The 21886-nt window shown below is 42.2% G+C and overlaps 1 protein-coding gene across 1 annotated transcript in view; it reads left to right on the forward strand.

The window, feature by feature from the left end:
- sez6b (seizure related 6 homolog b) overlaps window positions 1–21886 on the forward strand; it is a 221445-nt gene that overhangs the window by 186294 nt on the left and 13265 nt on the right. The window contains exons 9-13 of the mRNA XM_085794838.1: window positions 1072–1210; window positions 13267–13463; window positions 16966–17160; window positions 19361–19552; window positions 21553–21747. Of these exons, the coding sequence (XP_085650964.1) occupies window positions 1072–1210; window positions 13267–13463; window positions 16966–17160; window positions 19361–19552; window positions 21553–21747 (918 nt within the window). The remainder of the gene's footprint in view (window positions 1–1071; window positions 1211–13266; window positions 13464–16965; window positions 17161–19360; window positions 19553–21552; window positions 21748–21886) is intronic.

Consider the following 21886-nt stretch of genomic DNA (forward strand, 5'->3'; position numbering starts at 1 on the left):
GTGACCTGCACAACCACCACGCTATGAGATAATGACGGAACGATACGAAACGGAGCCGTTTTCGAGGTAAATACAGGGTAAATACGGAGACTGCTTGCTGAAAAACTGTCCCTGAACGCAACGCGCATCAGCGGTTTTGTATGAATTTACCTCGAAAACGGCTCCGTTTCGTATCGTTCCGTCGTTATCTCATAGCGTGGTGGTTGTGCAGCTCACAACTTGTCTACAAAAGCGCTGTGGAGTTTTGGGATGTTGAATTTGATGAGTTTAATGAGGGAAACCAAGAAATTCCGTTAGCCTCCATAGCGTAGCTCTGAGCAGCCAGCTGCTGCGCTCCGCTGTACTAAAAATAGCTTACACCTACAATTAAAGGTAATGAACCTACTGCTATGACTATAGCGATTATGGCAATGGGCCAATTTGCCAAAATGTTGAACTATCCCTTTAACCTTTCTTCTTTCTACATGTTTACAGGGTTGTTATTGATCTGAGCTCTCAGCGCTGACAAAGCAACAAGCTTTTTATAATCAATGACTGTATTTATTGTGAACACAGTCGACAAAATAACAAGCTCTTAATAAAGATAACATGTAGCCTAGACTATACACTTTATTTTCTTTATATAAGAGCTTGTAAGAGCCATATTGTGGGTTAATTTATTGTTTGCATCTACTTTTGCTAAAACAGGAAGGAGGGACAAAGCATTAGAAATGAACTAATTAACTAACAATTAGTGACACTTGAGGTGTGATCATCATTAAGACACATAAAGACCTCATACAACAAACTGTGCATCTGTTACCTTCATCGGATGCTGCTCATTTTAATCGTTAAATCTCTTTTTGACTGTTTGTTTTCAACATTTGAAGGTTTTGAAGGCTTTTTTTTTTTTAAACTGTACCAGAAAGAAAAAAAAAAACAACAGCTCAGAGTTTCTCAGAGTAAGACATCAAAACGTTGTGTTTCTGAATTGGACCCTGCAATCCAGGGAAGCGCATCAGCAATTTTTAACGCCCTGTCCTGTTGCTCTCTGTCTGTGTGTCTGTGTGTGTTTGTGTGTGTGCGTTCCAGCCGTGTGCAGTGGTGAGATCACTGATTCAGCCGGCGTGGTGCTCTCTCCTAACTGGCCCGAAGCCTACGACAAAGGCCAGGACTGTATCTGGGGGATCCACGTGGAGGAGGACAAGAGGATCATGCTGGACATTCAAGTGTACGTAACGTATCCCTCCGCACATGTCGTTAGATCCACCTCCTCCTACCTCCTCACCTCGTATGCACAGCAACACAGCATTTATCACTACTACACTACTACACTACTACACCCACCTTTCCTCTTCTGAATCTAATCTGAAACTTCATCTGGAGCCACGGACGAGTTGAGTTGTGTGGATGATGATGATGATGAAGAGCCGCCCTCAGCGTGACGGGTGAAACACGAGGAAAGAGAAAACACAACGAGCATTAGAAATACAGTAGCTACAACTTAAATATAAAATATACTGAGCTAGATATATATCTAATCAGATAACAACTACAGCTCCAGATGATTTATGAACTTAAAGTAATCATTACTCAATAAACAGAGAATGAGCATATGCAATATACAGTATTTTAAACATCAAAGATTAGCAATACAGTAGCCTAGCATAAGGCACTCAGGCTATTGCTAGTTAGCGGCTAATTGTTTGACACTCATTAGTGGCTAAGTGTTTATCACATAATGAAATCTGATGGCAAAAACTACTACAGTATCCCTCCGCACATGTAGTTAGATCCACCTCCTCACCTCGTATTCATACACAGCAACACAACATTTATCACTACTACACTACTACACCCACATTTCCTCTTCTGAATCTAATCTGAAACTTCATCTGGAGCCACGGACGAGTTGAGTTGTGTGGATGATGATGATGATGATGATGAAGAGCCGCCCTCAGCGTGACGGGTGAAACACGAGGAAAGAGAAAACACAACGAGCTGTTAATGAATACGACGCCTAAGTGCCACGCAGACAAAGGTTAATTAGGTGCAGCAGAGAAAGCTAATTATATCAGGAAGTTTCGTTTGGGAGTCCCCCACCCCTCCTCCCCTCCATACACACCACACACCTCCTCCTCCTCCTCCTCCCACTCCTCCTCCTCCTCCCACTCCTGTCATGGCTGCTGTGTGCGATTGCAGTGCCAAGGTGAAGACACCGAACAACGCGTCCCGCCGTGTCGCAGCCCCGTGAGTCAGTCAGGCATCGAAAATCATTCACCGTGTGCAAGCAAATTAAGGAGGGCTCATTTGCATCGGTTGCATCTTAAGCTCTGTTTTTCTTTCTCTCCCTCCCTCCCTCCTTCTCCCTCCTTCTCCCTCCCTCTCTCTCTCTGAGCGCCACCTGTGCTCCTGTTGTGTTTTGAGAAGCACTGATTAATGGCTTCCTCCAGTTTTTGAAAGGAAGTCTGTCAACATAAGTAATTGCTGCTGTGCATTTGGCAGCGCAGGTGATTTTAGTGCAGGTGAAGGTACCAGTGAAAACATTTACACATTACAACAACGACGACCAAAAAAAAAGAAAAAAAATTCATCCCGCGACCTGTTTTAGCTTATGTGAAAATCATCTTTTACCTTTCTTTATGTTAATTTAACTGGACGTTTACAGTTTTACAGTTTAGAGATGTGAAACGACACTGAGATGGTTTTTTTTATATATCTTCTTATGGTTCAGCCCTTCAAAATAAAAGACAGGAGAAGAGGAACATGTGGAGCTTTAATTAGCCCATGAAATAAAAAAGCTTTAATCCTGTATCCACGTTAATTGTTCATTTATCTGTTGATATAAACCAAATTCGTGTCAGAGAGAAAAAAGTAATTTGTAGTATTTTACATCAAATTTTCACTTCCTTTAAAACAATTTCAGACATTTGATGACTCCTCCTGCGCTTATCATAGTTTTGCATCCAATTAAAATGAATGTCTCGAATGTTAAAGGGATAGTTCAACATTTTGGCAAATTGGCTCATTGCCATATAGTCATAGCAGTAGGTTCCTTACCTTTAATTGTCGGTGCAAGCTATTTTTAGAACGGCGGAGCAGAGCCGTGAGCTGCTCAGAGCTACACTACGGAGGCTAATGGGATTTCTTGGTTTCCCTCATCAAACTCATCAAGTACACAATGAGACAATTGCTCTGGCAATGAGATAATAACAGAGCGTTACCAGACAGAGTTGTTTTAGAGGTAAATAGAGAGACTGCTTGCTGAAAAACTGCTCCCGAATGCAACGCGCATCAGCGGTTTTGCATGAATTTACCTCTAAAACAACTCTGTTTCGTAACATCCTGTTATTATCTCATAGCGTGGTGAATGTGCAGGTCACAACTTGTCCACCAGAGCGTTTTGGAGTTGTTGGATTGTGTATTTGATGAGTTTGATGAGGGAAACCAAGAAATCCCATGAGCCTCCGTAGCGTAGCTCTGAGCAGCTCATGGCTCTGCTCCGCCGTTCTAAAAATAGCTTGCACCGACAATTAAAGGTAACAAACCTACTGCTATGACTATAGGGATTATGGCAATGGGCCAATTTGCCAGAATGTTAAACTATCCCTTTAACGTTCTTCCTAAAACTGTAAATTTTTCCATTCATCATGGCAACAACCTGGGTGCTGGACCTGCTAGCTATAGTTCTCATCCTCCACCAGACTCATTTATGAGGTCGGCAGGTGGAAGGGAGAAGTCCTGAGACATCTGAGCTTCTAGGAGCTGCTAGTGGGGCTTTCTTTCACCGTGTGTGTCTTTGTGTGTGTCTTTGTGTGAGAGGATTCACTTCTAAAAGTGTGAAACTAAACTTGAGGTGTCAGCACGTCGCCGTGGTCCAGTTTCCCAGGTGCTCGTGGGAGTTGAGCAGAGCAGAGCAGAGAGATTTCCATGGAGAGAAACTTCTAATCCAGCACAAAGCCAACCAGCTCGCTGCCGTATGTCTAACAGGTGTCTGAGCGTTTATATGAAGCTTATCAGCAGCAGCTGTTCTCCCCGAGCTCTCGGGGGTTAGACCGTGTACAGAGATATATGAGGCCTATAACAAGGTCCCTGGGAATTGGTTCCTCACACTCCACACACACACACACACACACACCTGTGCACACGGCGGTCACATATACATATCTGCCGCTCCATCTGCGTAATGGCAGAAGGGACATTATCACCGGGCTGTATCAAATGACTTTTATAGATGGCCTTCAAATGAAAGAGGAGGGAGTGAAAGGTGTGATTAAAGGGAGAGCGAGGGGAAGTGAAATCGCTGTCTCTCTCTCGCTCAAATTACAGACCCGTGTCCGACCGACCGCCGCTGGACTGAAATCAGAGGCGGCGTCGCCTTTTTTTTACAAATGCCACTCGCTGCTCAAGTGCTAATTAGCTGCATTATTATTAGAGAAACAATCCAGCACACAGAGAAGATGCTCAAAACTGTCACATGATGTCAGGCTGAGGCGATGAATACCTTCACACACTAGTTTTTATTTTCGCTTTGATTTTTCTTGATGACGATCTTCTACATTTCCCAGGACTTTTAACCAGTGTTTTTCATAAGTGGAGCAACAAAGTCAAGATCAACATGCAGATTTTCTCAGTTTCCCCCTGATCCCTGTTTAGTTTGCGCTGCTGCCCCCTGCTGGACATTCAAAGCAGTGTGTATTATCATGTTCCATGTTTGCGACACCAAAGATCCTCTACTATGTTTAGATGGCTCATTACAAGCTGCACCAATGATATGAAATGGTTTAGCTACACTTCCTGTCTCCTAAGTCTCCTAATGTTGTGAATGTGTGTGTGGATTTACAAGTGTTGATGGTAGAGAAAGTGAGCTACTTGTATTTTCTTATGATAACATAAAAGGGATAGTTCAACATTTTGGCAAATTGGCCCATTGCCATAATCCCCATAGGTTTGTTACCTTTAATTGCCAGTGCAAGCTATTTTTAGAATGGCGGAGCAGAGCCGCGAGCTGCTCAGAGCTACGCAACAGTGACCACAGCTGGCCACAGCTGGCCATGGTAGTCCAGGTCAGCACCACGTGTCAATTACAGAGGTTCAGCGAAACGTGTGGGCACGGGAATTAATATTATTATTGATAGATAGATAGATAGATAGATAGATAGATAGATAGATAGATAGATAGATAGATAGATAGATAGATAGATAGATAGATAGATAGATAGATAGATAGATAGATAGATAGATAGATAGATAGATAGATAGATAGAGGCACATATAGGTATATAGGCACATGATCAATTGGAGACATAGTGACAGGACCATCAACTGTCACACAGGCATTGCCAGGAAAGATCCGATCTGTCTGTTTAGACTGCAGACGTATAGGCAGATATCCGATTTATGTCTGATTTATTTCCACATATAACGGGGGCCTGAATCCGATCTGACAATATCCGATTCCATGCGTTCCATGCGTTCATGTTACAGATCCAATCTGAATCGGGCCACTTTAACCATATAGTGTAAAGACAGCCTTAGTCGCCAATGAGATTGATATTTGGTCTGACTTTATCCAGGCTAATTCACTAGGACACAAGGATGGACTGGTTACAGTTTGGGGGTCAAAGGTCATGGTCATGGTAACCTCATAAAACATGAGTTTGGCCCGAATGGAACATCTCCACAGGTTTTTAAGGGAATCCCTCAAGGAGACAAATGTTCACCCGACCCGAATATATTTGATAGTTCAGAACTTCACTGATATCATATGCAGTGTGCTGTTTATTGATAAACTGTATAAAACTGAGAATCACAGTAGGAAACATGCTAAGGGCCACACTTTTTTACCCTGAAACACAAATATACAGATTGTCTTCATGCAGCAGTTACACTGATAAAGATGTGAGTTGTAAAGACTTAAAATCTAACAGAGGGAAATGTCAATCAAGCCCAGTCAACTATGAAAGAGCTCTGATCAATACATGATAATCCTTCTGCCAGTGACGGCTCATTTAGTGAAATCTGTTCCATGTGTTTTGAGAATCATCACTTTTATTTCTTTATTGCTGACGATGCAAATTGCAAGTTAAATATCAGGACTCAGGTTGAAAACAGTGGAGATCAGTGATTGGTTTAAAGCCTGAGAATCAATTCTGTGATGATAGATTTCAGCTCATTTCATCTTCAGTTCAAACCGTTTCCTTCTGTATCTCCGTCTGTGGAAGAGACGAGCGGATCGTGAAGTGAACGGCGGAGGTGAAATGTGTTGGCAGCTGCTCCTGGGGGCCGGGGGCCAAACTCAAAACCTGCTTTTTTACAAATTGAACCAAATCAAATTAGTGTCAGGGAACGGAGGCGGCCATTGATTTTCCTCTACAGATGTGCCGCCGAGCCACAGAAAGCCTTGTTTGGCTTAATCACTGCAAATTTGACACCAGCTGAAAATATTTCTCAACCCGTCGTCCCGTCCTCCAGAGGTTTCATCCGTCAAATAAACCCACAGCGCCACGAGGACGCCGTGAATGTTTTACTGTTTATCGGGTCTCGCATCATGTTCAAGATGTTTCAAGGTTAGATTTTACAGCTAGAGTTTATACGTTTGATTTTCTAATACACCTGAAATTATGAGGTGGGAATATTTTTAATCAGAGCTGGAAATGAGATGAGATGTTTTTAAAGGATAATCTAAAAGGAAATTGTCTGAGGGTGAGAAGGAATTTAAATAATAACCTCCTGTAGCTGCTGCCTGATGGTGTGAAATCAACACATTAAAACCACCAACAGACGGGTTTAATGGAAAAAAAAAAAAAGAAAAGAAATACTGAACACAACAGAGGGAAATGAGCTCCCTGCTGGATGTTTGGCTCGGCTGAAGTGAAGTGGTGACAGGGCTGCACATTGGTGCATTTTGGAAATTATAGAGGACGTTTGTGTTCGACTCAGGTTTAGAATAAAAACATAAAAACAAAACAAATCTCAGCACTTTGTCAGAACAAAAACCACAGTTTGACTCTAGAAGGAAAAATGTCTATTTCAAAACTGTTCGTACAAATGAGTCGTCTGTGCAGCAGCTCGTAGTTAAATTCTGCTGCTAGGCGACATCTAGTGGCCATAGTGAGAATGACAGAAATTATGTTCATAGTGTTGTTACAGCGCCCTCATCAGACCACATCTATTCGATTTGATTTGAAAATCTTTACATACTATCCACCTTTTTCCGAACGTCGAAAACGTAAGCCGGTTTTGCTCTTCCGGTTGAATTTTATGTTTACGTTTCCATGGTTTCGGTAGTTGCGGTAAATGCATGGATATTTTTCTTTTTCAATTAAAATCTGTAAAACGCATGGATCCTCACACCAGCTTTTGACAATGGATATCACATGAATTGACATCCGTGTTAAAAGCCAGCGTTAATAGATCCATGCGTTTTTTAAATTTTTATTTTGCCTTTATTTAACCAGGTCGGTCCCGTTGAGACACAATGACACAATTATTTTTCAAGGGAAGCCTGGCTAAGACAGCAGCATAGAAAAGTTGCAACAATTACAAGACACACTGAAATTAGACAGCAACAGAGATAAAATACATTACAAAATAGAAACAACAGGACTAAGGCTCCGGATTCACATTAAAATAGTTTACCGCAACTATGACAACGACTGAAAACCATGGAACAACTGAAAACAAATGAAAGCGTAAACGTACATTCCACCGGAAATGCTAAACCGACTTCCGGTTTTGACCAGAGATGATGTTCAGAAATAAATTGATATTGAATGATACTTGTCTCGCTCGCCAGACCCTCCAACGCCCCAGGTGGTTGGATTTCTTTCAACCAATCATATTTTGCCATTGCGCTTGCAAAATATTGCTGGTGGGGTAGGGGTAATGGTAATGAACCAAGCTTGATAGATAAAACTTTTGCCGTAGCCGGCAAACAAGCCAGAACGTCCTTCTTGGATAGCAAATGGTGTAAACATACGCTTTGAATATCTTTACAGTCATATTGAAATATCCATGGTTCCTGTTGATGTTTCCGCAAAAACTCCAAATCTTTCCAAGAATATTTGTCTTATTTCTAGTAAAAATGTTATTTCTAGTCAAAACAAATCTAATAATACTTAAAATAAGACTCATCGTATTAAAAAGTAGCTTGTTCTTAGACACTTTTTACTTCTTTCAAGCATATTTTCACTTGAAATAAGTAGAAAAATCTGATAGTGGAGCAGATTTTTATACTTATTTCAAGTGAAAATTTGTTTGAAACACGTGAAAATTATTTTAAAACAAGTACATTTTTAGGTGACGAGTCTTATTTTAAGTGGAAACAGATTAGTTTTGACTAGAAATGAGACATTTTGACAAGAAATAAGACAAATATTCTTGGAAAGATTTGGAGTTTTTGCAGTGTAAAAACTGCAACAGGAAGACAAACACACTCGTCTGATTTTTTCACAGTTTTTTTTTTGGCAGAAGGCAAAAAAGAAAAACAACAAATAAAAGAAAATAAACATTTTATGTCATCAGGCGTCTCCAGATGTCGATTCGCTCCGTGTCAGTTGCACCTTTTGATTTTCCAGCATTCCCATAGTGATTAATGGCTCAATCTCAGGCCGGCTAATGAGTTTTATCAGGAGCCGCTGGTGATTAATTAGCAACAGCAAAGAGCGCGTCACCGCTTTATTCTGGCTGAGCCGGTTCCCTTCCTCCTCCACGTTACATCTGCTCTCGGCTCAGACTCAGGTGACGGCTTGGAGCAGAGTTACAGCTGCACAGGCCGCGGACGCACAACCACACAACGACACGACAATTAAACTGTGACCGGGGGAGTTTGTGCTTGTGCAGCTTTAACTCACAGCTCACTTGAAAAATCATTTAAAAAATGTTTCTGGTCCTGGAACAACACGGAGGCCACATGAAGCTTTTATCATTTTTATTGACAATGATCAGTCATTCAGGACTGAGATGAAACATCCGTCTCATTTAAAAACATTTTTTATATATTTTTATAATCACATCTTTTCACCAAAGCTGCTCAGTGTTTTGGCCTGTTTTATTTATTCTACCTTTTATATAACCCTTTATTCAAACAGAGAAGACCATTGAGAGCAGGATCTTGATTACATTACGTATAAACGACAAAAACACATTATATATAACAAGACATGTATAAAAATAGTGTAGACAAAAGTGCACAACACATGCATCCACTGTGTCCAAATCAATCAAAGGAGATTTAAATTGATTAGTTTCTGTGATTCTAAAAGCCTCCACACATTGCGCTGTTTGTGATAGGCAAACTACTTAAAGGCAACTTTTAAAGGGATAGTTCAACATTTTGGCAAATTGGCCCATTGCCATAATCCCTATAGTCATAGCAGTAGGTTTCGTTACCTTTAAAGCAGAACTATGCAGGATTTGGGCTGTAATTATTGTGGCTCAGAGTCACTGTGATGGTTGAGTGACCTGTTATGAAGTGAATGGGGTCTAGGCCAATGCGCTCACCCCCCCCACTGGCTGAAAACCGCACTTGCAAGATCAGTCGTCCGTCTCGGTGTTACAAATCTCGTCAATGGATAGAAGTATCGCGAGAAACTGCCTTACGGCAGTACGAGATAAGAACGCATATGACGTCATGCATGTCACGAATCGTGATTGGTTTGAGTTCGGAAAGTCGGAGGAAACCATGGAAACATGAAATGTTTACTGATGAAGTTCAGCTTGTGGCTAACGGGGAGCTAATGCTAACACAGATACACACACCATGGGTCTTTTATAAGATAATGTAATACATCATGACACACACAGTGTTGCCAACTCCTCAGTAAGCAAAGTCGCTATTGGCTGTCGTAAAAGTCGCTAAAAGTCGCTAAATGACGTCATTATCTCAGCGGGGGGGGGGGGGGGGTGGGGGGGGGTGGCCAGCGGCGCTCTTTATGTCTGTGGCGTGGAGCAGTGCGTCTCTGAATGCAGCGGAGGCAGCTCCGTGACACTACTGTGTGTAGGCTGAATACCTGAGTGCCCGCGGCAGCGCCGCTGCTCGTTGAAAACAGCTGTGATAACGTGATTTCAGGTCCAGAAACGTTTGTAACATCACGGGAAAAAGTCGCTAGATTTGTCGCTAGTCGCTTTTGACAAAAAAAGTCACCAAGAAGGGTTGGAAAGTCGCCAGATTTAGCGACAAAGTCGCCAAGTTGGCAACACTGGACACACACACACACCTTCGCGTTTTGGAACCTTTATTCCTGTGTGTGTATGTCTGTGTCTTTGTGCCTGTGTGTGGCTGTATTAGCGTTAGCTCCGTGTTAGCGTTAGCTCCGTGTTAGCATAGCGTTAGCTCGGTGTTAGCGTTAGCTCCGTGTTAGCGTTAGCTCCGTGTTAGCAGGGCTTAGCAAACAGCAGTAAACACAAGCACGTGTAGGGGGGGTGGAGGAGGTGGCGGCGGCGAGTTTTTACGACAGTGACATGTGCCTCCCAGAACTGTGGGGGAGCTCCGGAGAGGGAAAAAAAGAGAAACCAACGAAGGAGCGAGCTATTTCCGGCCGACTTGCAAAGTTCTGCTTTAATTGTTGGTGCAAGCTATTTTTAGAACGGCGGAGCAGAGCCGTGAGCTGCTCAGAGCTACGCTACGGAGGCTAATGGGATTTCTTGGTTTCCCTCCTCAAACTCATCAAATACACAATCCAACAACTCCAAAACACTCTGGTGGACAAGTTGTGACCTGCACATTCACCACGCTATGAGATAATAACACAACGTTACCAGACAGAGTTGTTCTAGAGGTAAATTCATGCAAAACTTCTGATACGTGCTTCAATTGGGGGCAGTTTTTCATCAAGCAGTCTCGCATTTCCCTCTACAACAACTCTGTGTGGTAACGTTCTGTTATTATCTCATAGCATGGTGAATGCAGGTCACGACTTGTCCACCAGAGCGTTGTGGAGTTGTTGGATTGTGTATTTGATGAGTTTGATGAGGGAAACCAAGAAATCCCATTAGCCTCCGTAGCGTAGCTCTGAGCAGCTCGCCACTCTGCTCCGCCGTTCTAAAACTAGCTTGTAACGACAATTAAAGCAGAAGTAAGCGATCCGGTCGTTTTGGCTAACTTCTTGTCAGCCGATGGAGTTAGCAGCCCCCGCCCTCGTCATGGATCTATTGGTCCTCGTCCCTACGTCACCACATTCACGCTTATCCCTTGGCTGCACACACAGCCCTTCATGCCGTTCTCTCTCCTCATTGGATAAAGGTTGTAGGATACAAGGAAGTATACAAGACGTTTTCTCCTCGGCTTACAGCAGAGCAGAGTGACTGACAGACCCGTGTTTCAGACCAAACACTCTATGTAAGTGATTGCTGTCGGAAGATATAACTATTTAAGACTTATATTAACACAAATATTCCGCTTACTTCTGCTTTAAAGTAACAAACCTACTGCTAAAACTGTAGGGATTATGGCAATGGGCCAATTTGCTGAAATGTTGAACTATCTCTATAACAGTCAACTCTTTATCATTTGTAATTTGATTGAAAACTTCAATTCAATTTAAAGCTTCATGCTTCAACTCAAAGTTACATCAGTCCCATGTTATTATTCATCAGGACTTGGCCATCGTTTCATGCTGGTGCTTGTTTTTTATGATGATTTAACATTTAACTGAACTCTTGTGTGAGTCAGATTTTGGAGACATGAACTCGTGAAAGAGAACGAGGCTTAAACAACTCTCCGAAAAAAAAAATCTCATTGAACAAATTTCGTTGTAAAGATGCCGCTCCACTGATTTCACAAATGAAGATTAGTTTACTTGTTATAGTCAGTACAGTTGCGTGGAGTCCTAAAAGTGAAAAGTATAAAAGTATTTGTTATGCAGGAAGGTTGTGATGATTGTTAATGATGAGCACATACTGTGGGTTAAAAATCTGTTTTATGCTAATTTCTGTTGAACTGAAGTTTCTTTGTAAAGCTGTAGGAGGTTTTTCTTACTGACCTCATGCAGCTGAAGATCCATAATCATTATTATGTTATATAATATCTGTACTTAATCTCTGCACAGCAAAGGTTCGGGGCGAATCGTTTTCATGACCGCTGGTTTTAATGGATAGAAAAAATATGTAAAAGGATAAAAGAAGGAGGACAAACACGGTTTATTTCCTTTTGTATAAAATGATGTGAACCATAAGATCTCACCTGGTCGATAGTCACATTATTATCCTGACAATGTTCAGGCAGCAGGAGCCTCGCTGCCCGTCATGAATGATGTAAGAGTTTCTCTGACCTTGGTTCGACCTGCGGTTGTCGTGGACGTCTTTGTGCAATTACTGTTAAAATGCAGCGAGCTGTACCATTAACATCCCGCTCTGTCTGATTTGTCTCATGGGCAAAAGAGTTCGGTATGAGTGTGTGAGGTCAGTGAGAGCAGAGTGTTTCTTTTTCCCTTCCTTCTTTTTTTTTTTTTTTTTACACACATTAAAAACCCAAAAGGAAAAAGCTGGACTCCAGATTTTAAACCAACTGTTAAACCAACGTGAGCTGCTCAGAGCTACGCTACGGAGGCTAATATGATTTCTTGGTTTCCCTCATCAAACTCATCAAATACACAATCCAACAACTCCAAAACGCTCTGGTGGACAAGTTGTGACCTGCACATTCACCACGCTATGAGATAATAACACAACGTTACCAGACAGAGTTGTTTTAGAGGTAAATTCATGCAAAACCACTGATGCGCGATTCTGTTGGGGGCAGTTTTTCATCAAGCAGTCTCTGTATTTCCCTCTAAAACAACTCTGTCTGGTAACGTTCTGTTAGTATCTCATAGCGTGGTGAATGTGCAGGTCACAACTTGTCCACCAGCGTTTTGGAGTTGTTGGATTGTGTATTTGATGAGTTTGATGAGGGAAACCAAGAAATCCCATGAGCCTCCGTAGTGTAGCTATGAGCAGCTCGTGGCTCTGCTCCACCGTTCTAAAAATAGCTTGCACCGACAATTAAAGGTAACGAAACCTACTACTATGACTATAGGGATTATGGCAATGGGCCTGTTTGCCAAAATGTTGAACTATCCCTTTAAGGTTTTTTTGCAGTTGCATTATTTAGGCTATCCACCAGGTGGCTCTAAACTTTACACATGTAAGACCCTAGTTATAATCTCTAAATCTCTCTATAAATATCTGCGGTCATGGGATCATGAGGAGTATGAATGATTGGGGATTTTGTTATCTTGACGGTGATGGATATATTTTATTATATTAACATCATCAGCTGTAAATGAACTGTTTCTCCGGTTTCAGGCTGAACATCGGTAAGAACGACCTGGTGACCTTTTATGACGGGGACGACCTCAACGCCAAAGTGTTGGGTCAGTACGGAGGGTCCAAGCCGCACTTCAAGCTCTACACCTCCACCGCCGATGTCACCATCCAGTTCCAGTCCGACCCCGCCACCAACATCTACGGCTACAACAACGGCTTCATCGTCCGCTTCTTCGGTGAGTCAAACCAGAGCAGAGTGATTGGATGAGTACGAATAGTACCTAGCGTCTAGCGTGTTACCTGTAGTTTGCAGCCATTCCCATTCAAGCGTAGCGGGGAAAACATAACTAACAAGTTTGTATTTCTAAAACCAATCACAACCATCTCTAAACTCAGGATCAGTGGCGGTTATGCTGCAAAATAGTGTAAAGTAAAAGTGGTGGTTGTTGTTTTCCATATTGTAGGGGAATCACACTGTTGGCTGTTTTATACCAACAGTTTACATCCCCTACGTCATAGTCCCGTCCCTGGGAGTTATTGACTAGATCCCCAGACTCATTAGAAGTGATCGTGGAGGAAAGAAAAGGTGAGAAGTTTAACCACGACCGTCCAACTTGTTATGCCCAGGTCATCCAGAGAAGTTCAGGAAGTCTGTTGATTAAAGTAATGCTAATATACATCATTTTGTTTATGTAGAGGCCGCTACGTAAACTTCGTACGTATCGTATCGTATCGTATGGTATCGTATCATTTTGAATTGCATGGTATGGTATGGTATCATATCGTTTGTATTGTATCGTAACATTTTGAATTGTATCGTATCATATCGTATGGCATCATATAGTATCGTATCATATCATATCGTGTCATATCATATCGTATCGTATCATATCGTATCGTATCATATGGTATCGTCATTTTGAATCGTATGGTATGGTATCATATCGTAGTTATGTCCATATTGAACAATTCCACATGGTTTATATCCAGTGTCAACACAGGAAGTCATGCATCCTTCCTGGCTTTCATGCTGTTGACTGGAGTTAATATCGCACCACAAACCATCAACTAATGTTTGTGTTTTTTTTTAAGTGTACTACGATATTTGTCTAATGACCGTAATTTGCCTTAACTGTGACCATATTTATGCTCTGTGACCACGAAGCGTTTGTCTGGTCATCACTGGGCAGATTCTGTCAAAACATCAACATTAGATATAGTTAGAATTGTAATATTTCAGTGCTTTATAAGTCAGAGAGCATCAGGAAATGTCACTGAAATGCCCCAGAACTGCAGAGTCGACTAATTCTAACAATTATGAAGCAATTTGAGGCTGGATCAGAGAGAAAAGTGAAAGTTTATAATACAGAGGAGTAGCCTAATAACAGGGTGCTGTGCAGATTATCTGACACTCTGCAGCTATTAGTTGTTGTAATGGTTTGTAATGCAGGATCCAAGAAGTACAGAGTATTGATCAGCCACAGGTTGAAGCACAAACCCACAATAGATAGGTGTTCAGTCTCTTACGCTGACTGAGCCAGATGAAGATTTTGTTTGGACATAAACTGATATTTAAAGGGATAGTTCACCCAAAATTGAAATTTCACTCATTATCTACTCACCCTCATGTGGACTAAGGGCTGGGAGAAGTTTCAGAGTCCTCCGTGGCTTCTCTGAGTTACAGGGGGTCTCGGTGTAGCAGTGCATGTCCATATAACGGTTGCAAATGGATACCAACTGTCTTCGTAACAAAAAGACACACCAAAAACCATCCAAATACCTCCATGCTGCTCGTATGTAATGTCCGTCTTGTATTGAAGCCCCGAAATGCGAAATTGTCCCGAAAAAAATTAAATAAGTCTATATTTCAAGCTTGTTTTGTAGAACTGGGAAGAGTCTCGAAGCTCCTCTTCCCAGTTCGTCAAATTTGGACGAACTGGGAAGAGGAAGGACCCTGGCTCGTCCAAATTTGACGAACCGGGAAGAGGAGCTTCCGCTACAAACAAGCTTGAAATATAGACTTATTTAATTTTTTTCGGGACAATTTCACATTCCGGGGCTTCAATACAAGAGGGACATTACATACGAGCAGCATGGAGGTATTTGGATGTTTTTTGGTGTGTCCTTTTGTTACGAAGACAGTTGGTATCCATATGGACATGCACTGCTACGCCGAGACCCCCTGTAACTCAGAGAAGCCACAGAGGACTCTGAAACTTCTCCCAGCCCTTAGTCGACATGAGGGTGAGTAGATAATGAGTGAAATTTAAATTTTGGGTGAACTATCCCCTTAAGGTCACAAATTTGAATGTCCCTCCACTTTTCTGGTCTGTGGTCTCTAGTCTCTGGACTCTGATCCCTGGACAATAAGTCCCCGGTCCCTGGTTGTCAGGGCCTCCCCTCGGTGCAGCACTCGGCCGCAGCCTCCTCACTATATCTGATTAAAGCTAATGAATTCAGAGGGAAGGAGCGGCCACAGAATACAGATGATCTACAAAGAGGGACGACGGGAGGGAGGGAAGCTTTTATTACTGTCTCCTCATGAATCTCATCGGCCGAATGTAAACACACCAGCGCTCGGTGGGACGGCGTTGGAGAGTTGAGCCCGGGCGCAATTACTTTGCTGTGTTTGTCCAAATTAGACTTGTAAACACAAAATCCAAACCTGCAGCTGTGTGTCCAGGAACCATGCAGCAGAGATAACGTCCCTGTGGACCAGGGCTGCTTCAAGGAGACTGTCAGGAAATTTAGGAGCAATTTTTTAACAAAGTACAAACCAAAACATGAATAACCTGAGAACTAGAAACGACATTTGTCACCGTTCAGCTGTAATAGATGCTGTGCTTCTGTAGATCTATTGTGGATGTTTCCCAAAGTGTCTATAATACAGGAGACTAGCTAAAGCTAACTAGCATCACTTTAACAACTTTAACTGCTACTTTAAGTCCATAATATTCTGTTACTAGTGCAATCATTTAAAGGGATAGTTCAACATTTTGGCAAATTGGCCCATTGCCATAATCCCTATAGTCATAGCAGTAGGTTTGTTACCTTTAATTGTACCTTTAATTAATTGTACCTTTAATGGGATTTCTTGGTTTCCCTCATCAAACTCATCAAATACACAATCCAACAGAGGTAAATACAGAGACTGCTTGATGAAAGAATCGCGCCTCAGCGGTTTTGCATGAATTTCCCTCTAAAACAACTCTGTCTGGTAACGTTGTGTTATTATCTCATAGCGTGGTGAATGTGCAGGTCACAACTTGTCCACCAGAGCGTTGTGGAGTTGTTGGATTGTATATTTGATGAGTTTGATGAGGGAAACCAAGAAATCCCATGAGCCTCCGTAGCGTAGCTCTGAGCAGCTCGCGGCTCTGCTCCGCCATTCTAAAAACAGCTTGCACCAACAATTAAAGGTAATGAACCTACTACTATGACTATAGGGATTATGGCAATGCGCCTGTTTGCCAAAATGTTGAACTATCCCTTCAAGGTTATTTTGCTGAAGCGAATACAAGGGATAGAAAAAAAAACTACTGCTGCAGTTGCACTATTTATCCACCAGGTGGCTCTAGACTTTACACATGTAAGACCCTAGTTCTAATCTATAAATCTCTCTATAAATATCTGCGGTCATGGGATCATGAGGAGCATGAATGATTGGGGATTTTGTTAGTTTGATGGTGATAGATATATTTTATCATATTAAATGAATTTCCCCTCTCGCTCCTGCAGAAGTGGCTCGTAACGACACCTGCCCCGAGCTGCCAGAGATCGCTAACGGGTGGAAGAGTACGTCCCACCCGGAGTTGGTCCAGGGCACCGTGGTCACCTACCAGTGTTACCCCGGTTACCAGGTGGTGGGGGCGGAGCTGCTCATGTGTCAGTGGGACCTCACCTGGAGCGGAGACATACCGAGCTGTGAAAGAAGTGAGTTCACAACAAACACAGATGAACCCGCAACGACTAAACTGCATCAAACACTGGAGACAGGAAGAGTTGTCGACATCGTTAAAGAAATACAAGAGTCAGACTGAGGATGTAATATTGATGTTGTATTGATAGATTGATATTGAATACAAATAAATCCAAAAAGAAAGGCCAATTATCTATAGCAATCGACAGACATTGATGATATTGGCATTGGTATCAGTTATATACCAGTGACACAGCCCCCTACTTTCTGTGCCTTGTACATGTTTAAAATAAAAAACATTAATATAAACCAGTGTATTATTTGAATAGCTTAGTATTTAATATAAAATAAGAAGGTGCGTTTATACCTGGCACTGGGCCTAGTTTATTATAAAACACAGCTTTATACATTATATAGTAGAGGGTCCCTGCTCCATCTCTCCATCAGTTTGGGGGTCCTTGGCCTGAAAAATGTTGAAGACCCCTGATCTATAATGTATAGCTGTGTATAATAAATCCTAACCCTAACCTGGAGATGAAGGCCATGAGCTTTTTTATCTTAAAGGGATAGTAACCCAAAATTCAAATTTCACTCATTATCTACTCACCCTCATGTCGACTAAGAGCTGTGAGAAGTTTCAGAGTCCTCCGTGCCTTCTCTGAGTTACAGCGGGGCTCCGTGCAGCACTGCATGTATGATGGTTGCGAACGGGGCTCACTTTTCTTTGTCCAAAAAGACAGACCAAAAAACATCCAAATACCTCCATGCTGCTCGTCTGTAATGTCCCTCTTGTATTGAAGCCCCAACATGAGAAATTGTTCCGAAAAGAATGAAATAAGTCTATATTTTAAGCTTGTTCAATACAAGAAAGACATTACAGACAAGCAGTATGGAGGTATTTGGATGTTTTTTGGTGTGTCTTTTTGGACAAAGAAAAGTGAGCTCTGTTCGCAACCGTCATATGGACATGCAGTGCTGCACGGAGCCCCGCTGTAACTCAGAGAAGCCACGGAGGACTCTGAAACTTCTCCCAACCCTTAGTCGACATGAGGGTGAGTAGATAATGAGTGAAATTTGAATTTTGGGTGAACTATCCTTTTAAAGGTAACTGAACGTCAACTGAGGGTGGTCTCCATCAATCATCCTGAGGTCCAAACTGTAGTAAACACAGCAGCACGACTGCAAACAAACCAGTTGTTCAAGATGTGGTGGTTCCTGTTTAGTCCAACGTGAACAGTAGCTGCTGGTGGTTTTGTTTACAAGCCGACCCAGAGTATTTTTTTTTTCCCCTGTGGCCACATCACCACCACTGAGGCTTCCAGCTTGTTTGCAGTTTCTGGATTGTTCCATCATAATGCTCAACATGTTTCTTCCCCTCTGGTTCATCTTAAAGTCTCTAATCCCTTCGGTTCCACTTGTGGGCGAGTTGGTAAACAAGAGAGTTAGTTATGTTAGTTATGTAATCAAACCATAAAAATAATGGCCAAGAAACCAATAAAGTGGCATCACTGTCTTATCTTGAAGCAGTATAATTTGCTTAGTTTTGACAATTTCTTAAAATTTCCGTCTGTCAAACTGGTTTTTAAATGTTTGCAGAACTTGGCTCCAGATGTGCTGTGCAGTCGTTTTAGAAGACAAAATAGTGATAGGATCACCAGGGGTACGGCAAGTGGCAACTGTAAAATCTCACGCCATAAGACCTCCTTTGGGCAATCGGCCTTCTCTATAAAGGGTTCCCAGATGTGGAATTCACTACCGACCGAAATAAAACTTAACCCGAGACATTAGAATTTTTAATACAAAGGTTAAAATCTGGCTGAAACTAAATCAGAACTGTGTGCATTTTTAATGTGTCATGACTTGGTATGATTTTAGATGTATTGTACTTTTTTTTGTGTTGTATGTAATTTTGATGTCTTTCTTTTTACCTTCTTTTTTCTACTAAAAGCCTAACTAGGGACAGGAGTTGGAAACTAGCATTAGCTATAATCTCTGTATGCAGAACATCAGTCACATTGACTTGTTTGTAACGAGTGGAAGTGTCACTATGTTAGCCTGCATTGTCCCTATCAAATAAACTGAATTAAATTAAATTAAATGTGCAGTGGACTTGACAATGGAGGACTCGTTGGGAACTGAACGACCTTCTTCCTTCCTTCCTTCCTTCCTTCCTTCCTTCCTTCCTTCCTTCCTTCCTTCCCTCTGTCCGTCCAGTCGTGTCTTGTGCCGACCCGGGGAAGGTGGACCACAGCAGGCGGGTGCTGTCAGGTCCTCATTTCACCGTGGGCTCCACCATCCAGTACGTCTGCAACAAGGGCTTCACGCTGTCTGGAAACAGCCTGCTCACCTGCTTCAACAGAGGATCGTCGGGTCCCAAGTGGAACCAGAAGCTGCCGACATGTCTGCGTACGTACCAGAGTTCAAATTACGAGTCACTGAATTTCATTTCATATTGACTATAATTTCCCCAGAAGTGTTTGTGTGATCATCTAACATCAGTGGAGTCGTCAATGGTTTGGAATTTCTGTCTCAAACATGGAGAAAAGAAACTGTTTCAATGCCTGAAATGTGTTTTGAAAATTGAGACAGAAATGCGGAGATGAACAGTTTTTGTTCATCTGACTACTACAAGCTAAGAGATGAATAAATATCTCAGGTTGCAAAAAGCTAAAGTAAAATCTGTTTTTACAGCCAGAACTTGTACCTTTATTCATCTGTAACTTGTTGAGTGTTGAGACCGAGCGCTGACTTTTCAGAAGACGCTTTGAATCAGCACTCAGATGCTGTGAAAGGCAGTTTCAGCCTCTTTGTGGAGCCTCACAATGAAGATACAACATAAAATTTTACACAACCTCAGGGTTTGAAATGTTTTTCCAAACATCAAGTGTCGGCTCTTAGATTAAAGCTTTCCTGCACGGTCCCATGGTTTGACTCCCTGACAACTCCCCCTCTTGGAAACTTTTTGGGGTTTTTTTGGGGTTTTTTTTACTGAACATCGTCGCCTCTGGAGGTTTGGACTTTTGTTCTGGTTCAGGTTTTAATGTATCACAGTTTCTCTCCCTTTACTTTAAAAGCCACCACCAATAAAGGAAGTTAATTAGCCTGGTTCTGAATTAAGGGTTTTTGTGTCTCATGACGACCTAAATAAGTCTCCATACAGAGTCTTCAAAGTGGCATGGGGCGAACTATATTATATAGTTATATATAGTTATTTATGTCACTGTGCACAGGCCCATTTCTTCTGATCCGGTCCAAATATATAGTTTTTTATCTTTATTTTATTTTTTTAAATAGAGCTTTTTACTGAACATTGTTCAAACTTATCTGTTGGGGCTCTCTCTCATATTTTTTTTAATTAGCGACTGTGATTGATGTTAATGTAACCACCAACATCCACCATCTGCCTCGACCTCCTGACACTTGTCTCTGACAGAGCTGGCGAGCTCGCAGCGCGTCACTGTGATTAAAATATAATTCCCCCTTGAGGCCATTAATCTCATTTGCATGAAATGTCTCACACACACACACACACACACACACACACCTCACCTAGGTGGAGACAAACTGCACACTGGTTCTGACTTAATATAATTAAAGGGATAGTTCACCCAAAATAGAAATTTCACTCATTATCTACTCACCCTCATGTGGACTACTAAGGGCTGGGAGAAGTTTCAGAGTTATCCGTGGCTTAACGGTTGCAAATGGATACCAACTGTCTTCGTAACAAAAAGACACACCAAAAAACATCCAAATACCTCCATGCTGCTCGTATGTAATGTCCGTCTTGCATTGAAGGCCCGAAATGCAAAATTGTCCCGAAAAAAATTAAATAAGTCTATATTTCAAGCTTGTTTGTAGTGGAAGCTGTAGCAGAGCTCCTCTTCCCTCCTCTTCCCGGTTTGTCCAATTTGGACGAACCGGGAAGAGGAGCTTCCGCTACAAACAAGCTTGAAAAACAGACTTATTTAATTTTTTCCGGGACAATTTCACATTTCGGGGCTTCAATACAAGACGGACATTACATACGAGCAGCATGGAGGTATTTGGATGTTTTTTGGTGTGTCTTTTTGTTACGAAGACAGTTGGTATCCATTTGCAACCGTTATATGGACATGCACTGCTACGCCGAGACCCCCTGTAACTCAGAGAAGCCACGGAGGACTCTGAAACTTCTCCCAGCCCTTAGTCGACATGAGGGTGAGTAGATAATGAGTGCAATTTGAATTTTGGGTGAACTATCCCTTTAATATAATTAATTCAACCGGACAATTGAAAGTCCTTCCTCCCACAATTTTCCTTTCTGCTTCAGTAGAGAGACTTGGTATTGTTAGAAGTAGAAATGTTTTGAATATTCACACACAACCTGTCGTGACGTCTTTTGCCCCCCCCCCCCCCTCCGCCAGCCGACACCTTCGAGCCCTGCAGTCACCCGGGAACGCCCACCTACGGCATTCCCAGCTCCAACCAGCCCCGCTTCCAGCCAGGAGACACCCTCCACTACTCCTGCCTGAGCGGCCACCAGCTGCTGGGCGAGCCGGTTCTCCACTGTGTCCCCGGCCGCCCGTCCCAGTGGAGTGGGCTGCCACCTGTCTGCAAAGGTGAGGAACTGCAGCCGGATTCACACAGCATAGTAGTGCACAAAGGTCCTGAGAGTACAACAAATATAAATACCAAATGAAAAAATGAAAATAAGTACACACACTTCTTTTATTAGTTTTTTTTTTCTCCTCCTTTTTA

The sequence above is a fragment of the Trachurus japonicus genome, chromosome 13 (genome assembly GCF_045865225.1).
Source record: "Trachurus japonicus isolate A0001 chromosome 13, Traja_1.0".
Taxonomy (NCBI): Eukaryota; Metazoa; Chordata; class Actinopteri; order Carangiformes; family Carangidae; genus Trachurus; species Trachurus japonicus.